This window comes from Condylura cristata, unplaced genomic scaffold, assembly GCF_000260355.1.
Source record: "Condylura cristata isolate star-nosed mole 26May11 unplaced genomic scaffold, ConCri1.0 scaffold00016, whole genome shotgun sequence".
NCBI lineage: Eukaryota > Metazoa > Chordata > Mammalia > Eulipotyphla > Talpidae > Condylura > Condylura cristata.
The window spans coordinates 21302094-21328647 of NW_004567117.1; the positions used below are offsets into that span (position 1 = coordinate 21302094).

Here is a 26554-nt window from a genome sequence, read left to right on the forward strand (position 1 = left end):
CATAAACATTAATGTGATCTCCCCTTCCTCTCTCTTGCTCTCTCTCTCTCTCTCTCACACACACCCTCTCTTCTTTCTCTCTTCTCTCACACACACACGTGCACACAATTATAGAATACACATGTACATAGGTTTAGTATACATATTTTACCCTTCTTTGTTCTCTGAGAGAATCCAGAAACAATAAGTCAATATCAATAAGAATACACTGATTGTTATTTGTAAATACCACTCTACAAATAAAATTAACCAGGACTCCTTTTGAGAAAGGATAGGTCAAGAGAAATGCAAGATGAGCCTAGAACAGTGTACAGTACCAGGAAGTAAACAAGAGTTAAACTAACAATAAAGTCAAAGAAACAAAGGCCAATATGAAAGAGTTCACAAGTCCATTTGTTGATGGTTCTAGTAATTTGCCTAATGAATGAATACTGGAATCAGCAGTATGAAGTCTAACAAACTCTATGCAGAGAATATAAGATGGAATAACATCAAACCTTGCATTCCTGATATAAATCATGCCTTTTATTTTGTTTAACTGACCTGACAAAGTTTATTAACCTTATTAATCTTTCTAAAAAGTTTGCTTTTGGTTTAAATGGAGTATGGAAATTTTTTGTTTTCTGTTTATTGATTTCTAATTTAATATTACTTTTGGTTTAATTTGATCTTACTCTAGTTTCTTAAAAGTAAAAGCTAAGGTAATTAAATTGAGGCTTTCACCTCCCCATTTATGTTTTATTACTATGAATATTCCTATTAGTCCTAAATCCCATAGATTGTTTTTAAAATCTTTCCCTATTCCTCTCCTTTCTCTTCACATTCAGGCTATGTATATATTAGGCTGCTTGAAATTTTACCACAGCTTGTTGATGCTCTTAAGTTTTTTCCCTGTTTTTCATTTGGGATAGTTTCTATTGCTGTATTTTATCTAACATAATTTGTACTCTCAACTTTGCTTTATCTACAATTAATTGCATCCAAAACATTTTTTTAAAAACCTCAGGCATTGTAGCTTTCATTTCTAAAAGTTTAATTTAGTTAGTTTTTATTATCCTTGTCTCTTGACAGCATCACAATATTATATCACTTACACCAACCAAACAGAAAATTTACAAGGAAAAATAGCGTTAAACGAGGAACTAGACCAGATGGGTTTAACAAGCATTTTCAGGGGTAGTCCACTGCAAAAAAAAGCAGCGTATGCAGGGAACATTCTCAAGGATAGACCATACATTGGGTCATAATATCAATGTCAATGAATTCATGAAGATTGAAATCATACCAAGTATTTTTTCTGATCACATTGATATAAAACAAGAAATCAATCACAAAAAGAAAACAGGAAAGCCAGACACAAATGAAAATAAAGACATTGACTACTAGAGCCTACTAGATGCATCAAAATAAAGTTTATAACAATACAGATCCTCATCAAGATACAAGAAAATCCTTAAATTAACAATCTAACTTTACAATTTGAAGGAACTAGGAAAAACAACAGGACAAATCAAACCAGAAGTTAGTATGATAATAAAAATTAAAACAGAAGTGAATAACACAGAAATAAAGAGACACTACAAAAGACTGATAAAACCAAGAACTTGTTCTTTGAAAAGGTAAACAAAATTGACAAACCATAATGAGACTAAGAAAAAAGAAAGAAGACTCCAGTAAGTACTGTCAGAAATGAAACAGACATGTCAGAAATACCAAAGATTATCAGAGCCTACTATGAAAATCCTTATGCCAGAAGACTGGATAATCGAGAAGAAAGCAAATCTTAGAATCACCATCTTTCCAAGGCTGAGTCAGAATGAAATAGAAAGTTTGAACAGACCAATTACAGGCAAAGAAATTGAAACAGTAATGAATGTTTCCCCCAAAATAAAAGATGGCTTCACTAGTGAGTTCTACCAAACCTTCAAAGATGAACTAACACATATCCTTTTCAAACTCTTCAAAAAACATTGATGATAGAAAGCATCCAAACACATTTTATGAGACCAATATTATTTTGAAACCAAAAGCAGCAAGGGCATCACAAAAACAAAAAGCTGCAAACCAGTATCCCTTATGACTACAAATGCAAAAATCCTCAAAATAATCTTAGCAAACTGAATTCAACAATACATTAAGAGCATCATATGTCATCACTGAGTGGAACATATTCCAGCGATACAAAGATGATTCAATATAGGCAACTCACTATAATACCCACATTAACAAAAGGAAAGCTAAAAATAATATACTAATAGGTACAGAGAAAACATTTGATTCAATATCCATTTAATATTTTAAAACTCTTACAATGCAGATAGAAGAAACATGTGAGCATAATAAAGTTCACATGTGACAATCCACACTAAGATCACACCCAGTTAAAAAAAAAAAAACACAGAAAGCTTTTCCTCTAAGATATAGAACAAGTCAAGGATATCCCCAGTCCCTATTGTTGAACATAGTATTGGAAGTCCCAGCCCAAACACTTAAACAAGATAAAAAGGAATCCAAATTCGTAAAGAAGTAAAATATCGTATTTGAAAATGACATGCATAGCCCTAAAGGCCCCACTAAAAACCTATTAGAAATCTAAATCAGTAATTGAAAAGGCAGGCTGCAAAATCAATATATTGTCTCCACTGAACATGTTCAAATTTTTACTAGCTTGATCATATAGAAGTCATAGTTTAATGTACTTGTCTATTAATTGCCATTTCTGGATCAATGTGTTTGACTTTTCTTGATAGGGTTGTATTTTCTTACTTTGCTTGATTTGTCATTTTTAAATTTGGTGCTAGATATTTGTATCTTAGGGTGCTGTATTTTTTTATGTTATTAAATTTGTCCTGGACTATGTTTAGACAGTTTTATCTTTTCAGATCTTGTTTTAATTCTTTGAGCAGTATTTAGTCTAGGTTTCATTTTCTCCCACCGAGCAAGACCCTACTGCTCTAACCAGCTTTTCAATTATTGACTGGATAATTCATTGTTACACATTGTAGGATGCTTAGCAACATCTGTGGCCTACATCCATTGGGTTCCAGTAGAGACCAGACAACCAAAACTGTCTCCAGATAATACAAAATGAATATTGGGTTAGGGAATTACACTTATTTAAGAATTACTGCTCCCATGTCCTGTGAATTATGAGGTTTTTCTACTGATGGTACTATGAGCTGTTTGTGAACTCCTGGCATTTTTCCCACTAAGACTTTTGCATGGTTCTTCCCCCCAACCCGGTAGTTACCTTATACATATATGCTCATTGGTAATCAACTATCTACTTAAGTGGGATTTGCTGCAGATCTCCTGTTTTCCATTTAGGCCTTGCCTCTAATATGCTGCCTTGCAAAAGCTAGCTGCCTTAGCCTCTCAGGACACTTTGCTCTTACTTTCTCAGGTTAGGGAAACTGCCACGAGCTAATTGAGCTCTTTCTCCCTGTCATGGAGCCTAGAAACTTCAGGTAGTAAACTGAAGCAACTCAAGTCTTCTTTGTTTCCCATCTCTCTTAGCAATCCTGTCTCTCCCATCCTCTGCCTTTGTTTGCTATATTTTGCCTGTTATTTTTCAGGCAGGTTACACTTGGTGAAATTGAGGATTTTCTTTGTGTGTTTGTTGAGTGGGGCTAAAAAAATTATTTGTATACTACCTTGAAAAGTCCACTAGAATAATGATGTGAGGATTATTGGAGTACGCCTTTGAACAGCTGTGAAGTGAAAGGATGTCTTAGATGCAGTGAAGAGGTTGATTTTAGAAGCACAGTTGATCCAAAGTTAAGTGGAAACAAGGTTTAACATTAACAAACCAAGATAAACAAAGAAATGGACACATATATATAAAACAGTAAACTTAGTGTCCACCTATTAGTGTGTGTGTGTATTCCGTGTTGTAATAATGGTGCAATGTGTATAGATGGAGAACATTTACACTGATGTATAGAAAACATCAAAATGTTAATGGTTTATTAGCATTGTGTACTGATGGGTATCTTTTCTAAAATTTACCTATTACCTTAATATAAAATATATGTAAAGAACTATTTTTTTTAAGAATGTAAAAAAAGAAGATACTTTGTTCTGTTCTCAGCACCCAGTCATTTCACTCTTTTGCTGGAAACCTTAAGTGGTTTCCCATCTCAAAGTCAGCCAGCACACCAAGACAAACCAGTTCTCTTCAGTGATTTGGCCTTGTCCTCCCCACCATCACCCCACTTCTCTCTGGCCTCATCCACTCTTTTCCCCAACATTCAGCTGTTCTAATCACACTTGCCTCCTTACGGTCTTTTGGATAAATCAAACATTGCTCCCACATCAAGTTCTTTGCATATGCTTTTCTATGCCTAGAACATTCTTCGTCTGGTCTTTGCTTCCTTTCTTATTTTTTTCATATCTTTTCTCAAATATCACTTTCTCATTGAAACCTTCCTTCCCTGGCTAGTCAATCTGAACTATACTATTGCTCTTCTTCCATGTTTTATGTGCCTTCTTTCCCCAATTCTTATCCTCACCACTCATAAGACATGCAACATAAATTTTTCTACATGTTGCTTCCACACACAGAAAAATATGTAAGCAAAACAGTATTGGGCCTCAGCAACCTCAAATCCAAAGGCCTGAGGTTAAAATTAGGATCCCACAGAACCATGTTGGAGAGGAGGCGGTCATGCAGAGGAACTCCATGGGTCACATACAAGGGGAATAATCAAAACCAATGGTTAGAGGGGGAGGCAGCACTAATGGAGCAGTGTAATCTCTAGTCTGAGTCCTAGTCTGGGTAACTAATCTGTAGGAAGGATAGGAACTGTAAAGGATATTAACTGTTCTTGCATAGACCAATGTTAAGCAAGACCAATGTTAAGTTATTGTTGGAATACAAAACATGTGTGGTGTGTGACATACAGAAGTAACAAAATGGCAGAGGTTGACAGAGGCCAAATCATGGAAGGCCATACTAATTTTATTTATCTGTATAGTGCATAAAGTATATGTCTAGAATTTAAAATTACAAAGTGTTTTACAAATCATAAGAAAATACAAATAACCTATATTAATCAGGACAGAAACCCAATTCAACTATCTTAAACAAGAAAGGGACTTTATTGGCTCACGAAACTTTTAAAGTCCAGAGGTAGGGCAGGCATTAGGCACAGCTGGATCTAGGGCCTCCAGAAAAATGACATCTGAACTTAGTTCTCTTTTGTTTCTGCTAGTCTGAGTTTCTCTTCAGACTCTCCACAAAGTACAAAGTCAGGCTTACACAGTCCTTAATTCTTGGGATCTCCGTAGGTAGAGCTTTCTTTCCAAGAGTTCCAGCAGAAGTTCTGTTGAGGGTTCTTTAGCCTGACTTGAGTTACATGCCCATTTTTTAATTGCTGCAGCTAGGGTGCTGCGGGACTCAGGAAGGCTGGGCCTGGTGAGGTATTCACTAAGCCAGAGCAAATGGGTTCCCCACAATAAATAAAGGTTGTCACCAGAAGATAGGGAAAGAGATGCTAAACAAAAGAACACATATCCACATATAACCCAATAGAAAAGCAGGTAAAGGATAAGAACATACAATACACAGCAAAATATAAACGGTCAATTAACATGAAAATAACCTCAACTTCACCATTAATGAGGGAAATGCAAAGGATGTTTTGGTTTTTTTTTTTCGCCCATCAGATAAAACTATCAAGTGTAGGTAAGGCTATATAGGGAAACAAACACTTTCCTTACAGTTGGTGAAAACATAAAGGCCTATGGGAAGGTGGGTCTGTAAGAAAGCAAACCATTTGACCCAACAACCCACTTAAACTACTCCATCCTAAAGAATAGTCACACACATGCACAAAGATACATGAAAAAGATGTCTACTTAGCAATGTACTAAAGAGAAAAATAAGGGAATGGTATTGTCATAGTATTGAATCCTATTTTACCACTAAAGCAATTTAATGATTTTAAGATACTTACAAGACAAAAAAAAAAACAAAAAAAAAAACAAACAAACAACAAAAAAAACACCCTGTATTAAGATGCATGAAATGTACAGAAAGGGGACTAGAAGGATAGATACTGAACTCTGGGTAGTGGAATGTTTAAGTGGAAGTGCTAAAGAAAAGAGTCACTTTGCTCTTATACTTATGTATAATCTGAGTTTTGCACAATGAAAAGGTATTTATACTTTCATAATTAAAAAATGGGTGGGCATTTCACAAGAGAAAATACAAATGGTCAAACATGTTCCTCCTTACTAAGAGATAATTTTTGTCTATGAGAAAAAAATATTTAAGGATCCAGAATTGGTAGGGCTGTAGGCAGGCACTCTTACTACTGATAGAACTGTAAGTTGGTATATACTCTTTTGGTGGTATTTAAAAATGCTAAATGTTCATTCTCTGACCCAATAAATCCACATCTAGCTTATTTACCCTATGGAAATACCCACGTAGGCAGCAAAATATATGCAGAAGGATATCAACTACTTTATCAATAATGAACTGTAAAGAACCTAGTTATCACCAATAAGGAACTGGCTAAATAATCATGCAATAGAATAGTATGAAACTATAAAAAACAAAAGATAAGTATATACGACTACATACAAAATGTGAAGTTGTTGTTTCCCTTTATTACATGTAAAGTGGGGATATGTACCTATCTCATATGGTCATTGTGAGGATTTAGTCCTTAGTAAAGCACTTCAAACAGTGCCTATGTTCAATGACCATGGTGTTAGCTATTAACACACTTTTGCTTAAATATATGTATGTCTACTTCTGATTTAAGACTGTGAGAATGCCTTTTCATTTTGCATTTCTGTACTGTAGAAAAATCCCAACAAGCATGTTTAATAGTTTCCACATTTGTTGACCATAAAAAATAAAAGCATAAAGTTTATTGATCAAGGTTATAGCTGCTATCCTTCATGGTACAGTGAGAAAAAAAAAATGTCCCTGGAGTTCACAGAACTAGATTTGAGTTTCAGCACTAATTGACCACATGCAAGTCACACGATCTCTGAATCTTACTCTCCTAGTCTACAAATCTAAGTGGGATAGGCCTAGTGTCTAATTCAATGTCTGACATGCAGATTATTTCAGTACATATAACCTTCCCTTCAATTTACATAAATGTGAGAAATGTATTGCTAAATGATCAAGAGCCAACTGGGTGTAAATGTGTTATTAGCCTCCGAGAAAACATAGAGAATATTTAGCAGTAAAAAGCAAACACTCAATGGCTACTGGGGTGATATCAGCAGTGTACATGCTTAATCATTAGTGACAACTGCTCTTTTTACTAACCAGAGGTCACTGCCCGGAACCTGCCAGGTCACCACTTCATCAAACTAGGCACCTCCCAGAACTGCTGATTGTCTGTGTGGACTTAAATAAAAGTCTGGAATAAATCATAGATCACTGAACACTTACTTTAAATCAATTTTTCTAATGGGGACAATGAAGATTTATCCTAACCAGTAACAGCTAGTACATAGACCAGTATCTTTTTCCCATGTCCATCATCCAGTCTTTTTGGGCCCAGTCCATTTTCCCCACAGAGCCTACCTTAGCTTCAAATTTTTTCCTAAACAATGCAAAGCATCAGAGCTGGCAAGATTCACACATTCGCCAACTCTAACGCTACTTTTTCTAAGCTGTCACATTATACCAAACATCTTTGGCATTTATGATAAATAAAACACAGGGAAGCTTCTTTGTATACAGGAAATATGCAAGAACTAAAAAAGCATGGAATTCTAAGAGGTTGCTGACTTCTTACCTACTCTGATACAAGAATTCAGTCATACCAGTAGTATTTCAAATATGCCATCTCAAAACCTACTTGGAAAGAAACCAGTTATAAATAAATCAACTCAAGATCATTTTATATTAGAACAGAGGAGTTTATAGCTTTATTGGACATTGACTTGTTGCCTCTCAGCCACAAAGAGAAAAGACCCCAACAAAAGTCCCTACATTTTCTTGTATAACTTAAAAATACATTATAACATTACTACATATTTATACTTCAATAAATCTTAATCTATAAAGCACATTTCTTATAATTATCAGAAAAATCTATAAACAAGCTCCATTCTGCCTTACTTCTCCACCCACTGGCCTTGCATTTCTTACTATGCTTTTTAACAGGCTCATGCAAAGCTCACCTTCCATTTTTTAAAATTTGATCCAAACACCTGATGTAACCAAATCTCTGGAACCACGAAATATTTATATGGATCATCTTCCACACATGACACCCACTATTAAAGTTTTCCTCATAGTCATTATTTTAGCTTCCAGAGTTTTCCACTAAACAGTAGAACAACAGTACTTGAGATTCTCAGCCAAAGAGTATATAATCCTACTACTACAACGTATTACTTTTATACATTTAAAAAATGTGTTAAGACTGAAAATCAAAAAATAGTTCAATCAATTCTCAGTTAATAAACTAGTTGTTAATAACCAAGTTCTTTATTTTTTTAAATAGAACAATTCATTTAACTTAACATGTTAACTATAACTTCAATGCTATTAAAGATTGATTAGTTTTTGTAAAAGACCCACAAACCTCCAAAGTGTGGTAAAGACTATCTTAGACTCACCTCCGCAGAATCCTAGTGAGCTGGCTGGCTAGCTCTGTGAACTGTATAACTGAGTCTTTCTTCACCACTCCCCACCGCCCCCCAAATCAACACCCTGGCAGAAGAATTATGGCTCTGGGAATTTCAGAGATGACCTCTCCCAGGACTGCTCAGACAAGGGGAGGAGGCTAACTCACATGAAATTAGCTTTATACCAAACCCCCAATGATTTACAGTGGAAGAGATACCTACCTACTTGCGGTAGAGTTACAGTACCTAGCACAGTGCCTTGTCGGTATAAAAGTGTTTTATATTAAATGCATGATTACTGTTAGCCTGGTGTTCAACCCTTTTGTACCAAGAGAATAAAATAACAAACCTGTTTTGCCCACCTGTCAGCTTTCTGTCCTTAACAAAAATGAAGATGAAATAATAGAATTAGATCAAGTCTTTTGTTTTCTAAAAGCCAAAACAGACCATTGCTTTACTTTTGCCCTTTATCACTGCCATTCAGTATAAATTCTTCCCTCATATCAATTTCTGCTTCTATAATTTCATAACTGGTAGTACATTTTCTAATGTTAGAGAAAACATTATTTTCACTAGTGAGATGCCTCCAAATTAGATGAGTGTTTTTGAATTTTCTTGCAGGCAGATAATTAAGCTAGGTAAATTCTTGACATACTTTAATTCTTGGATCAAAATATTCCCATTCACCTTTTGCGGTTTAATCACCATACATCTGAGTTTTAAGGTTCATTTTACTTTGAGGCTTTTAGTCATCCTTTATCTTCTATTTTTCTGAAATGCATATTCAAGTTAGGTAAAAAGAAACAAAAGGGTACATTTTGAAGAAATAATTTCAGTTTTCTGACTTTCTAATTCCTAATGTTGTCTGTCTTTTAAGGTAGAAGGGAATGTATCCTTGCAAAAAAAAATACTTCAATGATCAACACAGAAATAATGTATCTGTCTAAAAGGGGAAACTTTTAAGAAAGGGACAAATAAAGTAGTTCATTATTTGGAAAAATAAGAATATAAATATCACATGGAAGATTTAGGCATTAACACCTGAATTAAGTTTAAATTTTCAGTTTCTAGGCAGGTATGACACCATTTCTTTCAAGATAAAGTAATAATGGTGGATAACAATTTTCTACATTTCCCAGTGGATTTTCTAGCAGTCTATAGGGAAATAAAACTATTATGAATCATTTGTTTTTAATTTTGTCTTCATTTCTGAAGAAAAAGACCTGAGTGCTGATTTTTTTTTAAATTTCTTAAACTTTCACAACATTCAGAAGTTTGTCAGCATTGTGTCTTCGCTGATGTCTAAAAAGATTTGAGCTTTGACTATAGGATTTCCCACACTGAACACATTCATAAGGTTTCTCCCCAGTATGGATTCTCTGATGATTAATAAGCCCAGAATTCTGGCTAAAGGCTTTTCCACATTCAAGACATTTGTAAGGTTTTTCTCCAGTATGGACTCTCTGGTGTTGCACAAGGATGGAACTTCTGCTGAATGCTTTCCCACATTCAACACATCCATAGGGTTTCTCCCCACTGTGGATTCTTTGATGAAGAATAAGAGCTGAGCCCTGACTGAAGTGTTTTCCACATTCATCACATATATGTTGTTTCTTTCGAGAAGGATTTCTTTTTCTTTCAAACCTGCCCTTAGGGAAACAGGCTTCTCCATACTTAAAAATTTGAGGAACATCTATATTCAGAGTGCCAGGAACTTCGTGAGATTCTACTGCTGAAGGAATTTCCTGCTTTGGAGCTAGTGCTCCATTTTCAGTCCTAGCATCATCATCTGAAATAAACAGAAAATGTAATTATCACTCGTTTCCCACCCTGGGAGAAAAGAATCTGAAGAAAAATTTAAAAAAAAAACCAAACAGCTTGCTTACATCTAGAAAAAACACACTGAAAACTGGTGTTAAAGTTGTTTACTATCAAAAGAGAAAGTGAAATAGCTGATTGAGGCTAATAAAGTAATGACATACCATAACATGGGATTATAAGGTTCTATGTAAATAAGTACTACTGTGAGTAGGCTATACAACAGTAATCAGAAAACACAGGGGAGAAAGACTGAAGGTTCTATAACCATTACCAAGCGATGAATCTTTGTGAAAAGAATACTGGCCCTTAGGAAATTATAATTCTTTTGCTTTGTAAAAGAAAAACTCTATCAAGATACAATGATGGGAAAAATAAGCAATCTGTAAGAAAATTACTACTTCTGAAGTTAACAGAACAAGGCAAACCATAGAAAGATTAGACTGAAAGCAGAACACAGTCTCCTGACTAGGGGCTAAAGACAACCTACAGCATCCTGCATCAACTCAGGACCTGGCCATTTAAAATTCAATACACCTCAGAGAATTAAAGTTTTCCAGTGAGAAGCTTGTTATTTGTCCAATACTTCAGATGAGTTGTTATTTCTAAGCCTCAGAAGTGTCTCATAGACAAAAACACCTTGAATTACCAACATGCAGGTAGAGGTATGAGCAAGTCTAATTTAAGAATTTCCTAAAACCTCAAGTCTTGAAGAGTAAAAAAGACAAGCAGCAGCACTAAGAAAGTGGAAAACAATGAACAACCTTAGTAATAAATGATCAAGAAAAGGAAAAAGTCATGAAAGGAGGGTACAGAGACTGAAGGATTTGAGGAGACTAGGGAGGCTTAGAGACTGAAAGAGCAGAGAAGAGAATCGGTGTGAAGGTTAAGTGGCGATGAACAGCACAGAAAGACTTCCCAAGTGTAGTAACACTACACTGCCTAAATGAGGCTATTTAAAATTAGATGAAAATTATTCTAAAATTCGGCAAGGGGCAAGTTTTCCACTCAAGAAATTTCACCTCTAAAGACAATGAACAGTGGTTCAAAAACTATTGTATAGAAGACTATCCTGTGAGAAAATGTAAAATTGTACATTCTCAGATTTCAATTTCAAGCTAAAAGTTTTGATTTACTACCTCTCTAATGGAAAGAAAAACCTGCTTAGTCAGACGTCATCCCATGGCACACCAGCATTATCTCCAACTACCTGAAGGAACAATGCCCAAAGCAATTCTCAAAGAAATTTTATTGTAACTTACATAAATATAAAAGAAAAAGTAGAGCTATTTTAGGAACATACTGAGTTATATAGCAAAGTACACAAGTAAATATATGGCATCGATTGCTAATATGTTGAGAATGACAAGTTTAAGTGAATACTACAATTAAGAATTTTTTAATTTTTATGTATGTAAAATATTATAACTAGGGAGTTTATTTTTAAATACTTTAGAAAAGGTTGAGTTTTACCCAAGAATCATCTGTATAAAAGAAGCTGGGGGGGTGAGGGGAGAAGTAAAAAAAAAGATGGAACAAAAACCAGAAATATCTAAAAATTCAGAAAGACTATGAAGAGGCATCAGGTAAATTTACTCTAACAATAAGATTAGGCAGGACAATGTGAAACAGATGGCAAATAACATGCAAAACAGAGAACGTGGTCTGGAGGTAGATGCTGGCTTGGAGTAAGGTTACCAGTCTAAAATGGGGAGGGTCTTCCAACAAAAAGGTAAAAAGGAAGAAACCACTGACAGATGTTAGTGTCTAAGAGAACAAAAGACCTGAGATCAAAATATCAACTGTGATGAGCAAAGAATCAAGAGCCCATAGTGTGCCTGTCAAAGCAATTAAGTCAGGGTCATAATCCCCCCACTCAGGGTGTAAGCAAAGTAGTAGACAAAAGGCCAATTTTCACCCTCTAGCCCACATGGAGTTGTGGTCCTCACCACAGTGCCTTAGCGAATGGAGCTCCCAGGATGCCCACTTGAGTTGGTTTTCCACAGCATCAAGCTCAGAATTTGGTAATCCCTGAGCTTCTTCATGAGACACTATCTCCTCTACTAGTACTTCCCGTTTTCGTCGTCGGAGAGAAACCTGGAAATAGAATTAAGTCTGTTTCAGTTTTAAGAGTAAATTTGAGAATTAGAACTGAACAAACATCATACAAAACATATTTTGCAGGAGTTTAAAGGGAAAAAAAAAAAAAAAACACCCACTGATAATGGGAAGTAAGGGGGAGGATAAAAGAGAAGGCATAAACACAATTTTAGCATAGTCGAATGGTATTAATTCACAGGTTTGCCTGCTGCTCTGATTCCTGCTTCTGATTTAGCTAAGTAACACAAGTAATAGGCTCACCGGTTGTCCAGGGTCATCTAGTTCACTCTCTAAATCCTCCAGCACCGTCACTGCCTCCTCTCCATTCTCTGGATGATGCTCTCGAACCCATGTCTGTAGCTCCTTGGGTAGGATGGCAACAAACTGCTCCAGTACTACCAACTCCAATATTTGTTCTTTTGTGTGTGTCTCTGGCCTTAGCCACAGACGGCAGAGTTCTCGAAGCTGGCTCACAGCTTCACGGGGTCCCGGTGAATCCTGGTATCCAAATTGCCTAAATCGCTGTCGAAAAACCTCTGGGTCAGGGAGATGGTTCCAGGGGATACTTGATCCCTCTTCACCATCAGGATCCTCTTCCAATTTCACTCTCAGAATTTTATCCTCTTCATCTGGAGTTGGGATGATAAGTATTGAATCTTCTTCCACTGACTGTGCAGACATCCTGATGTCTTGAAGAAACAGAAATCAAAGCAGGATATAGGCGTCAGGGAAATAATCCGTTTCCTTCACAAGCACTCCTGAGGCATTAAAAAAAAAAAAAAAGTCAGGCCCTCCCTGGTGGCGCACGGCACAAAGAACCTTAAGCCACTTCCGCATGAGTTCGATTCCCGCCTGCCCCGGAGGAGACCTCATGGCGTGGCAGACCTCTCCTGACCCGCCCGCTGCTCCCCTCAGCAGTGTACTTCGTAGATCTGCCTGTTCTGCTCCCCGCTCTGTCTCTGGTGAATCCTGTCACCTCCACATCTCTGGCCTGTACCCCAGTTCTGTACGAATAAATAAATAAATCTTTAAAAAAAAAAAAAGTCAAATATCCCAAGAATTTGAACACACAACAATAAAGGCAGTGAAGATAGCTGTTTATTGAATGAAAAAATCCCAAACAAATAACCTTCACCAGAAATAGAAGGCCAAATTCATCCTGATGCTTGTACTTAAGAATAAGCTTCACATTCTCCATGGTTGAAAAAAAAAAAATCAAAGGAAATCTTCACAACATGAGAAAAACACAGATAATTAAATGTGTCCATAAATCATTCTGTTAATTTGTTCATGACTCACTCTGACAGTGGAGTAGTTTCAACGGTGCCTACTAAGGCTTGGAAAATATTTGCTATATGGCCCTTTACAGAAAAAGTTCGCCTACAACAAAATCAACAAAACCTATTTTAGGAATCAAGACTCCAATTAAGAGAGCCTGTTGGGTATTTTCTAAATGCATTTGATCCCTGAACACATTATGTGCATGCATTATTCATGACTGATGTTCCCTGACAAGTAAACGAAAAAACGGGGGCTTTTTCATTACCTGCTTTAAAAAAAATTTAACAAGCTCTTTTTAAAGTTAAAAATGCTTTTTAAATGTTCAAGAACTTCCCGGATTTAAAATGTATTTAGGAAAATATTCATTGGCTTCATAACAGGTAACATAATACTGGAAAAACTAACTACTCCTTACAATGCAAATATTATTTAGTCACCCACCCCACCATAACTACATTTAAATTTATAATCACTGGCATTAATCACTGCAAATTTTATGAAGAAAAGGCACTCTTATAACCACCATAACTTGTTATAACCACCAGAACCATATCCTTACATTGGATGACTCAGTTTCCCCAGCTTCTACCTTAAGGAAATCTTGTGCTACTTTTGATCCTTTCCTTAGTATTTATATGCAGTCATGTCTATGGCATTGATTACAACACATCAGGAAAGAATCATGCAGCTACATAAGGTATCTATTCAGAATCCAGAACGTGAAGCCCAACAGTTTCAAAGAACTTACTGTAATCATACAAAGATGAACTAGGAATTAGTAAAGACTGTATCAAACAGGTAATACCTACAGGTTTATTAAAGTACTCTGGTGTGTGTGTGAGGGGGGGTGGTGCGGGAGGGCTTTATACATAAGGATTAGCCAAGAGATGAGCTTGTTCCTATTCCAGGACTCTACCTCACCAAAGGCTCAAGCCTTATAAAAAAAATGTTTTTTCACACGGTATCCTGCCCGGGAAAAGGGCAGGAATTTGCAAGAGAAGGCCCACGGTTCTAAAGCGTTGGGGCCAGAGCTTCGCTCCAGGTGATCTCACCTCACTCCCCCAGAATACTGCGGCAAACCACAGCCCCAACCCCGCTACGACGTCCTCTCGCCCCACTTACTTCAGACCAAAGGCCACCAGTTCACTACAGCGAGCCGGCCACGGCACTTCCGCCAGCGACCAGCGGAACTACAAGTCCCGGCAGCGTCGTACAACATCTCCCCTCCTTCCTCCGCCCGGAACGAATCCCAGAACCCTCCGCGAGACACCAAGGCCTCGAAATAGAACAAAACCAGCCCATGGGGGAGGGGAGAGGCGAGGGTCGCGGAGGACACAGGAGATGAAGGGCTCTCCGAGGGTACAGCAAGCCCGATCTAGCCATACGTCTAACCGTTCCTCCCTCCAACGGCTGGTCGCAGAGACCCAGGCCTGTGCTCCGCACCACCTGGGAAGCCAACGGAAGGTTCCCGCCAGGCTTCTTTGCTGGCTCCAGCCAGGCGGAACAGAGCCTCTCCTGCAGCGTCCCGCTCCCACCCTTCACCCGTTCTCCGTGCAAACCTCCGGCTCAGGAACCACAGCCGCTTCGCAGTCCACGGTCGACGCAGAAACGCCGCTCACAAGCTGTTTCCCAGAAGCCCCCGGTGCGGACTGCTTCCGGTCTGCCAGCTCCTGGAGGCGGGGAGAGGAGAAGCCCCGCGTTGCCATGGAAATGTGCTCGCAAGGGGGAGGGATAGCCCGACCACAATGACCGCTTTGAGGCTGCTTGGCCAGACGCCTGGATAGCTCAGCGTTCTGTGATCACCTTAAAAGAAAGGGAATAGGAAGAATTCTACCACTAGGATAGTTTTTGCGGTTTTACAAGACCTTTCACATGCAGTTGTCTCATGTGATCCTCTCAGTAAAGCTCTGAAAAAAGTCATAAAAGCTAATGTTTTCTACTTTGTGCCAGGCGTGCTCATTGTGATTTACAAGTATCATTAATTTTCACAGTAGTTCTAAGGAATTATTATCCCCCATTTCGCAGTTGAGATAACTGAGGCAAAGTAGGTAACTTACCAAGAGCTCATAATCAGTAAGTGGGAAGCAAAATTTGAAATCATGCCATATCTCCAACTTTTTGCTCCTACTGATTATGCTATGGAGCTTTATTATGACCAATTTATATGTCAGAAAAACTAGATGAGACTTTTAACCAAGTGCTTTTGCAGTGATTTCACAGTGCATTTGCAGAGTGCATGGTCATCTTCTGACTTCAGGCTTGGCAATTTATACCACAAAATAGCTTCCAAAGTGATTTTTATTTAGTAATGTAAACCACACTTTGTTACCGTATTTAAAGGCCTTCAATGGCTATCCTCTGCTTTAAGTAAGACAAAAAACCTATTCACTTTGGCCTGCAAGGCCCCTTGTGATCTGTTCACTCCCTCCCCTTTCTAACTAAAGCTTTTAGGGTCACTGTGGCCCAAATCTTCAGTCTTTCCCCCACAAAGCTTCCTCACTCTTCATAGAAATAGAAGAAATGATCTCATTTATTCATTTCTCTGTTGTCTGTTTTTGTAAGTCTCGTAAGGGCAAGGACTTTGTCAGTCGTGTTCACAGTACCCCCACCCAGTCCTAGGATGCTGACTGCCTGGTACATAAAGAACTCAACAAATGTTTGTTGAATAAATGAATGAATTGTGAACTAGTCACATTGCTGCTTTTGCTAAGTCACATGTCAGACATCAGAACCACACAAAAGAGCACTGTTGTTTAAGATCTACATTACATGTGCAGGTCCAGCCTTCCAGAAACATCCCTTTGGCTTTGGCTTTCTGTTTCATTCATGAAAGTGTCCTTTGCAAAGTCCCTTTGCCTCTCTTGGATCAGAGAATAAATGAGCATTTTACCATGTAGCACTACTTTGCACTCTGGCTGGGACTTCATCTCCTCAGAACTCATGCTAACACTGATTCTGCTTCTCCCTTCATTTAGGAGACTTCAAAAATCCAGTCTTTTTACTCACCTACTTGACCACTGCCAGCAACTCACTTTACTCTGCCCAAACTTCCTCTCTTTTGTCACCATAAAGGCCAGGTCAAAGCATTTGTTTTGTCATTTTCCTTTAAGAGTTTTCATATCTAATTGAAACTGTTGGGGGTGGGGTAGGGAATAGGCAACATGAAACAGAAATGCTTGGGAAAGTTTAAGATTTACAAAATTTTATAAAACCCTTTGCCTGGGATTCTAGTTTACTATTCTCAATTCTAAGAGAATAAATGAAAACTGCAATGAAATTTTTTCTTCTTCACTCTTTCAGGACAGGGACCAACAATAATCACTTTGAAACATCATCCTCCTGTGCTTCACTATGTAGGCTTTTTCCTAAATGTTAATCATTGCCATATTGAAGATCTAGTCAAAATAGAGCTTCATGTTCTTTTGGGCCAAATGATTATAAGAAACAGCTTCATGACAGTGCCAGAGGACCTTGCACAAATCTGCTTAGACCAGGCTTTCTGCAGCTGATCAGTCTTGGAAAAAAACTGGTGATTCTCCTGGAACATGAGAACATGAGAGATTTGCAAGACATAGCAAGACAACTTGCTGCTCAGGTTTCTGCCTCCCAAGGAAACTGTCATGAGATTCTTTGTTCCCTAGTTGGTAAGACTTTCTGCTTCCCAACCACTAGAGTACAGCTGCGGGCTAGACAAAGGCTTAGCTGCAGCATGGTATCAGCCCCTCAGCCACAGGGTATTCCACAAGTAACATTACAGTCATCAGGCTTCTTTGTTTGGGTGTTTTCCTTTAGGTATTGGGGCAAAAGCTCATGCGGAACATCACCTTCAGCTACTTTTGCTTTCACTGTTTTTAGATTTATCTAAATCTAAGAAGGGCTTGTTTCTTTACCAAACTCTGCAACTTGCCTTGAAAGCATTTAGTCATTAGTTAGTGATAAATAAATAAGGCAGATACTACCTAACTTCTAGAGAAGATGACTAAAATGAAGTGAGGATTCCTTCTTTTAATTCCAATTGTGTTAAGAACAGAGACAAGAAAAGGATTACAGTCAGGGGACAATTGCTACAGGGAAGAATACAATAGCAACAGGGGCATCTAAAAAAGGTGATCTTACTGAAAAGGAATGGAGACACCTTGAGATGGAGGAAATGTTTTCACTTTGGAAGAAAAGCACACAATTTCCAATTTGGTCTTTATAGAATTCATCCAAGAATAATCAGTTTTAGGCTTATATATATATATATATATATATTTTAGGTGTAACAGTTATTTATCCGTCCTTCCTCTTAGCTCAAAATTATCTCCTTTTGGGCACTTAAGGTACACTGGCTAAAGATTACATTTTAGCAGTAAGCGAACTCCACCAGGAGTCTTTTGATTGCAAGTGACTAAAAACCTGTGACAAGCATTGTTAACAATTCCTCCATTAAGTATTCCCCCTTATTCCTAGTGAGCCCCCTAACTTTTTATTTACAGGGGCAACAGTGTGCCCAGTCATAGGTATTAAATTGTGGGTCACACTAAGCCATCCATGACCCTCTGTTTGCCTTTGCCAGATACTAACTTTGTCTCCCTGGCAATGAGGGATGGTCATGTAATTTTGTTCTGGTCAATGAAATGTAAGGAGTTTGTGTCTTTCAGAAATGTACCTAATTTATGTAAATTGTCAAATTTGTTAGCAATTTATCATTTTTATCTTTCAAATAATTTATTTTTAGCTTTCCTTTTGAAATTTATTATTCTCTATTTCATGGAGTTCTTTTAAAATTTTTAATATACAGTAAAATGTCTCTTTTTTGGCATATAGCTTTATGATGTTTAACACATGCATAAATTTCTGAAACTGTCACCAAAATCATAATGCGAAATAGTTCCATCATCCCCTAAAACTCCCTTAAGCTATACTCACAATTTTTCTAAAACATACCCCATGGTGACCACTGATTTACAATCCATCAAAGTAGCTTTGACTTTCTAAAAAGTAATGTAAATAGGATCAAAGTATGTAAACTTTCATTCTGCATAATGCCTGTGAGGTTTCATCTCTGTCACTGTATGTCTCAACAGTTCATTTCCCTAAATTGCTGAGTACTGTGTTACTGTAGGTATCAGAGTTTACCCATCCCACTGCTTAAGGATTCTTCAGTTATTTCTGAATCTGAGTGATTATGAATAGAGTTACTGTACATATTTATGAACAGGTGTTTTGTGAATAAATGCTTAACTTCCTACAGTAAATATCCAGATGTGGAACTTCTGGATCACATAGAATTACAGACTAAATATTTATGCCCAGCCCTAAATTCATGTGAAAACAAAAAGAAGGTTGTCATCTGGAAGCCAGGAAAAGAGCCCTCACCTGTGAACCTAAATTAGCTAGTACTTGCTCTTGGAATTCTCAAATACCCAGTCTAAAGTATTTTATTGTTGTAACTGAGGTTGAGTAATATTTATGGAAACTATATTCTTACCTTTGTAAACCATATATATATCTCCCTCCCCAGTGCATTTGGTCTTGTGTTACGATTGGCCATTTTAAGAGATGTATAGTGAATGCTAGCTTTGTAGGAAACTGCCCAACTTGTTCAGAGTGACTACATCATTTTACATTCCCACCAGCAAATGGATGGGTCTAATATGTATATGGTCATATCTCACATGATTTAAATTAGTATTTCCCTAACAGTTATAATGTTGAGCAACTTTTCATTTGCTTATTGGAAAATGGCATGTTAATTATATAGAGTCTAACTATCCATGAACTACTGTAGCTCTTCTTTCTCTTACTAATCAGCATGTTGTGGATTTTGGTGTACAAATCCTGCCCATGTTTTGTTCAGTTTATTCCTGTGTACTGTTTTAGGAACTATTTTAAATTATATTTTGAAGTATACAGTTATTCCTTGCCAGTATTTATAAATATTTTATTTATATTATATTGATTTTTGTGTGTTGACATTGTATCCTGCAACCTTGAGAGACTCCTACATTAGTCAGGGTTCTCCAGAGAAACAGGATCACTGATATATATATATATATATATATCCATCCCCAGTGCATTTGGTGTTGTGTTACGATTGGCCATTTTAAGAGATGTGTAGTGAATGCTAGGGTTTTTTTTGTTTGTTTGTCTTTAAGATTTATTTATTTGCGCATATAGACCTGGGGTACAGGCCAGAGGTTCAGGGGCGGTGAGAGGCTTCACTAGGAGACAGAGTGGGGAGAAGAACAGGCAGATCGACGAAGTACACTGCTGAGGGGAGCAGCGGGCGGGTCAGGAGAGGTCTGCCACACCATGTGGTCACCTCCGGGGCAGGTGGGGATCGAACTCTTGCGGATGCGGCTTTAGATTTTCAGTGCCTGCTTTAACCTGCTGCGCCACCAGGGAGGGCCCGTGAATGCTAGCTTTTTAATAGCTGGCTTTATCAGTTTAAGGAAGTTCTGTTCTATTCTTATCATACATGGATGCTGAATTTTGTCAAATATTTTTCTGCACTGATTGATATGACCACATGATTTTTCTTTTTGAAACCATTAATCTGGTGGATCAGTTTGAATACTGAACCAACCATACTTCATCCTGGTGTTTTACTCGTTTTACATATGCTGAATTCAGTTTTCTAATATTTTGTTGAGTAATTTTGTGCTATGTTCATCAAGAAATTAAGATTGTACTTTTCTTGTATTGTCAGAGCTTTTTAAAAAAAATTTGATAGTTTATTCTCTATGTCACTTAATTTGGATGTTTTCTACTGGTCTATATGTATTTTCTCTATTATCTGCATTTTTCCATTGAGCTCACCTGTGAATATTTTATCTTGAGTGTTGTATTTTTCAACTTTAAAATTTGGTTCTTCTTTATATTTTCTATTTATTTCCTGATATCTGTCTTTGGCCCTTACTTCCTAAATATGGCTTTATAATATTTAAAATATTTTTATAGCTCTAACATGTGTATAATCTAGGGGTTGGCACAATATTTTTTCCTTGAAAATTGAGAGATTCGATGGTAAAAAAAACTGAAGGTTTTTCCATTAAGACCCAGTATAAGGCAAGAATGTCCACTCTTACCACTACTATTAAATATAGTATTGGAAGTTATAGGTAAGAGAAAGATATAAAATGAATCCAAATTGGGAAAGAAGTAAAACTATCATTATTTGCAGATGATATAATATACAGAACCCTCAAGATTCCACAGAAGAACTAATGAAAACAATTAGTTTAACAGGTGGCAGAATATAAAATCAACACACAAAAGTCAGTTGCCTTCCTAGATACAAATAATAAGCTAGAAGAGGGAGAAAGTAAGAAAGTGATCGCATTTACAATTACACCAAAAAATAAAATTAAATACCTAGGAGTAAACCTAACAAAGGAAGTAAAAGTTCTGTACAAAGAAAGCTGTGAGATGTTGAAAGAACTAGAAGGTGACAAAAATAAATTAAAAAATATTCCTTGCTCATGGATTAGTAGAATGAACATCATCAAAATGGCCACCCTATCCAAAACAATATACCGATTGAATGCAATCTCGATAAAAATATCATTGGCATTTTTCAAAGTACTGGGGCAAACACTACTGAAATTCATATGAATCATAAAAGACTTGGAATAGCAAAAGCAATCTTGACAAAAGAGAAAGAGAATGGAGGTGTCACACGTCCAGATCTCAAATTATATTATAAAGCCATAGTAATTGAAACAGTCTGGTACTGGAACAAGAACAGACACACAGACCAATGGAATAGATTTGAGAGCCCAGAAATAAGCCCACAAATATGTGGACAGTTAATCTATGACAAAGGCTCCAAGAACATACACTGGAACAAGGATAGCATCTTTAATAAATTGTGTTGGAAAAACTGGACAGCTATATGCAAAGTAATAAACTAGACCACTATTTCATACCCTATACAAAATCCAATTTAAAATGGATGAAAGACTTGTATGTAAAACCTAAAACCATAAAATACAAAGAAGAAAACATAAGCAAAATATTTCATGACATAAGCTCTAGTCATTAGGGATTCATCCACGATAGCAAAGAAAACAAAGCTGAACATAAACAACTGGGACTACATTAAACTAAAATGCTTCTGCACAGTAAAAGAAATCTTAAATAAAGTAAGAAAACAACCTACTGGATGGGAGAAAATATTCACACACCATGCATATGACAACAGATGATATCAAAGATATACAAAGAACTCATAAAATTCTGCAAAATCCAAACAAATAATCCAATTAAAAAATGGGCAGGAGAAATAGTCTCTTCTTCAAAGAAGACACAGAAATTATAAACAAGCACAGGAAAAAATGTTCACCATCATTTATCATTAGGAAAATGCAAATTAAGACCACAGTGTGGTATCTCACATCTGTGAGAATGGCCCATATGGAAAAGACCAGAAACTAGTAGTGGCAACAATGTGGAGGAAAGGGAACTCTCTTACACTACCTATGGGAATGCAAACTGGGTCCAGTCCTTATGGAAATTAGTACATGCAGGTCTTAAAACATTAAATGGGTCTGCCATTTGACCCAGTAATTCTACTCCTAGGCATCTACCCCCAAAATTCAAAAACACTAATTTGAAAAGAAAACTCCACTTCCATGTTTATTACAGTGCTACTTACTATAGCTAAATTATGGAAACATACTAAAAGCCACAAAACAGATGAGTGAATCAAGAAGATGTGGTATATATACACAATGGAATATTACTTGGCAATCAAAAAAGATAACTCATGCCATTTGCAGCAACATGGATGGAACTGGAAGAGATAATGCTAAGTGAAATAAGTCAGAAGAAAAATAAATACTGGATGGTATCATTAATGTAGTCATATAAAGTAACTAAACTAAGACTAAGATAAAGGCAAGTTTTAAAATCAACCCTTGAAAGCTAAATACAGGCCTGAAGCACCAAGGATGGGAGGAGGTGTAGGAGAAATAAGAACAAAGAGGGAAGGAAGCACAATGTGCAGTGGGTGATTTGGTGGTAGTGTTCACTACAGAGGTGATACCTGATGGGGTATCCAAATATATCTCAACTAAAAATCAGTAAATAAAAATAGTAGAAATAGTAGTACAAGTCAATATTAGTAAAGAAACATATTTTTTAAACTGTTCATGTTGGTCTAAGTTTTTTTTTTTAAGATTTATTTATTCATACAGAACTGGGGTACAGACCAGAGATGTGGCGGGTGAGAGGATTCACCAGAGACAGAGTGAGGAGCAGAATAGGCAGATCGACGAAGTACACTGCTGAGGGGAGCAGCGGGCAGGTCAGGAGAGGTCTGCCGCGCCATGTGGTCACCTCCGGGGCAGGTGGGGATCGAACTCATGTGGAAGTGGATTTAGCTTCTTAGTGCTGTGCTTTAACCCGCTGTGCCACCAGGGAGGGCCCTGGTCTAAGTTTTTTAATGTCATTACTACAATATAAACTGAAATTTAAACAATAACAAATTAATACTGTGAATTTGGAAAAAATAGAGAGGCTCCTGGTTCTTCCCCCTATGTCTAGTTATAGTTCACATCGTATCCTAAATATTTAGAATATTGTCAAATTTGGGTTATCATTTAAACCCTAAGGAATTTTACTTTGTCGCTGTGTTCAAAGGCAATTGCCCTACTTTTAGAGGCAGGCCATATGTAAGTTAGGAACTTCATTGTGTGAGTTGTGATTCCAAAGTCAGTATTCAAAATTTCCAGTGCAATTTGTTTCTATCTTTTAAGTACGCCACCCAGTGGTCCATCTGGATCCTGAGCAGCAGTTTACCCAGTGTTCAGTTTATTTATAATGTCTGTGCTCCGTTTAGGACCAATACATACCTAATTTAGAGGTGAAAAGGGGAGTTCATACATAATTTCTGGGGGTCACAGTTGATTGCCTTCCTTTTTGTAGTGAACCCAACATTTTCTGGCTCTCTGAATCCTCCCAAAATAGTCCTCCAGTAAAAAAGTTGAAGTTTTAATTTTCTTACTCTGCTGTTTATTTCTCTCACTACATCTGTAACCTGGCCCAAGCAGTGAAAGGACACAGAGACAATAAAAGCAACAGGGATTTGCACCATCCTTGTGGCACCAAACCTCCTCCAAACAATGTGAAAGATTTCCCTCCATCTGTGTCTATAGTGCTTTCTTGCCTTCTCTGCTGTTGCTGTTTTAGCCATTGCCACTGCCAAGCAGTGCCTGGAGGCTGGAGTGGGGAAGAAGGCAAAGGGAAAAAAGGAATATGGGATTTTCCCCATCCTTTCTAGCCTTCAGAGCTCCTTTCCCACGTCTTGGGCAAAAGTCGTAATTCTTTTTTGTTCCCTATCTGGGTGGCAGGCTGCCTTTAACAGCTGGGAGAGACCAAGGTAGAGAAAAAATGGGTGATACAAAGCTAGTTTTTTTTTTTTTTTTTTTTAAGATTTATTTATGTGTACAGAGCTGTGGTGCAAACCAGAGGTGCAGGGGTGGTGAGAGGACTCACCAGATACAGAGTAGGGAGCAGAACAGGCAGACTGACAAAGTATACTGCTTGAGGGGAGCAGTGGGTGGGTCAGGAGATGTCTGCCCAGCCATGTGGGTCACCTCCTAGGCCAGGGATCCAACTTGCACTGAAGCGCCTGCTGTTGGCTTGCAGTGCTGTGTCCTAACCCATTGAGCCACCACAGAAGGCCCACACAGCTAGTTAAATGAAGCTTCAAATTTTGATCTTTGTCCACAATCTACTTACTATTACTTACTTTGAAAAGTCTCCAGGGAGCTGCTCTGTGCATGTTGTTTATGATGTATGTAAGCTCCAGTGGGAGGATAGTGTGCTTGTTTACTCCCTCTTCTCCAGGTGTAAGCCTCTGTTCTTGTATTTCTTTCACATCTACTTTCTTTGGTTTTAAATTGCTCTTGTTCAACGCCCCCCCTCAACTTCTTAAGGACATAATTAGACCATTGATGTTAATGCCCCCTTCTCTTCTAAATACTTAATGAATAGTATTGAGGGCTCATTCTACTTCTCTGTAGTCTCCTTGGTTCCTCCCTCCATCTGTGTCAGTTCCATCTTCCAGCAGCTGCTACAATGGCAGCACCACTACATGCATTCTGGAGAGAGGTGTCATCTCTTCTGTTTTTTTTTAGAAGCAAACTTTTTTTCAGAAGGGAAGCCCTCAGCTCTCATTGGCCCAGACTGGGTAATATATCCATCCCTGAAACAAAATTACTTGCAGGTGTAATAGTTACTAAGGTTGACTTAAACTAATCATTAAGGATAAAATGATTATTGAAAGTCAAACCATAAAACCACCTAGGTAACAACAGGGCTAAGAGCAGGTGAATAAAGAACAAGGTTTCACAGACAGATCTAGTTCAGATGTAGCCCCACTGACCTACCAACATTTAAATAGCTGATGTAACACACCTTCCAATTTTATACATTGCTAGTATATCCTTAGAGACATCAAGGAAGCAAAAACTTTGGTTATTAAAAAAATCGAGCCTTCCCTGGTGGCGCAGTGGGTTGGACCGCTGCACTGCGGAGCTAAGCAGAGCAGTAGCGGCTTCAGTGTGGAGAACATAGCTCAGTGTATGACCCACAAATTCTCGTGGCATGAAAACATTTGCAAATTATATATCTAATGAGGGATTGATATACATATACATATATATATGTATATGTATATATACATATATATATAATTCCTAAAATTCAACAGCAAAAATAACTCACTTCAAAAACAAAGTACATGAATAGATGTTTCTCCAAATAAAACATACAATTGGCCAATAAGTATAGATGTTCAACCTAACTAGTCACTAAAGAAATATAAATCAAAATCACAATGACACTACACCATCATTAGAATAGCTATGATTAAAAATACAGACAAAAAACCTCACCATACTTAGTGTTGATGGGAACGTGGAGAAATTGGAACCCTTGTGAATTGCTGATGAAATGTAAAATGGTGCAGTCACTGTGGAAAAGTTTGGCGTTATATATATAAGAGGGAGGAAGGGAAGAAAACACCTTGTGGATTGAAAGCTCTGAAAAGCAGAGAATCTGAAAGGTAAAAATCCAGTTGAACGTTTCGAGGAAGCAGGCAAAAGATGCAGAGTTTGAGGGGAGAGAGAATATGATGGCAGCCAGGGTCCCTCAGAGGTGGGAATGGCAAAGGATCAGAGAGATGCCTCTTCATTGTAAGAAAAGACAATGAGTGAGGGGTATATAAATGGGCAGAACTGGTGGCAGAACAGGTAAGAATTTTTTTCTTTTTTTTCCTGTAAACAGGAAACAAAATCAGTTATCTATCCATAAAAAGGAAGCTGGCAAAAGAGGGTGGCTAACCCACACTGTTGTCAATTCCCACCTGCACTGCTCTTTCCCTTCGGAGGGTGAAGTTTCTTCTTTACCAGACACACTTGCACAAAGGAAGTATTAGCAGAATTTTGCTGGGTTTCTGGAAAAGCCTTTCCTTTGTCTAACAGAGAGGGCCCTGGATGGTGTTCCTCTTCCTATTTCTTTCAGACCTGAGCCCAGATGTCATTCCTGGAGCTGGAATTGCTTTTTCACATATCTCAGAAAATAATCATGGAGAAAAACCAAAAGAGAAGAGATAGCAGCCGGACTAGTCATTGTCCAGTTGCTGAGAGCCAGTTGTAACCCACCCTCCAGATTTCTGGTTACAAATATTATTTAAAGCACTAAAGGTGGATTTTACATCCAGAAACATTCCTGATACGGGTTTAAGGAACAGATGACCTAG

At 37.5% G+C, this 26554-nt stretch overlaps 1 protein-coding gene across 1 annotated transcript in view; it reads right to left on the reverse strand.

Moving 5' to 3' along the window:
* Nucleotides 1-26554, reverse strand: part of LOC101631665 — a 56909-nt gene that overhangs the window by 23253 nt on the left and 7102 nt on the right. The window contains exons 4-8 of the mRNA XM_012725787.1: nt 17852-17867; nt 15363-15596; nt 12784-13221; nt 12372-12519; nt 9861-10393 (exon numbers count right to left, since the gene is read on the reverse strand). Coding sequence (XP_012581241.1) covers nt 9861-10393; nt 12372-12519; nt 12784-13221; nt 15363-15596; nt 17852-17867 — 1369 coding nt within the window. The remainder of the gene's footprint in view (nt 1-9860; nt 10394-12371; nt 12520-12783; nt 13222-15362; nt 15597-17851; nt 17868-26554) is intronic.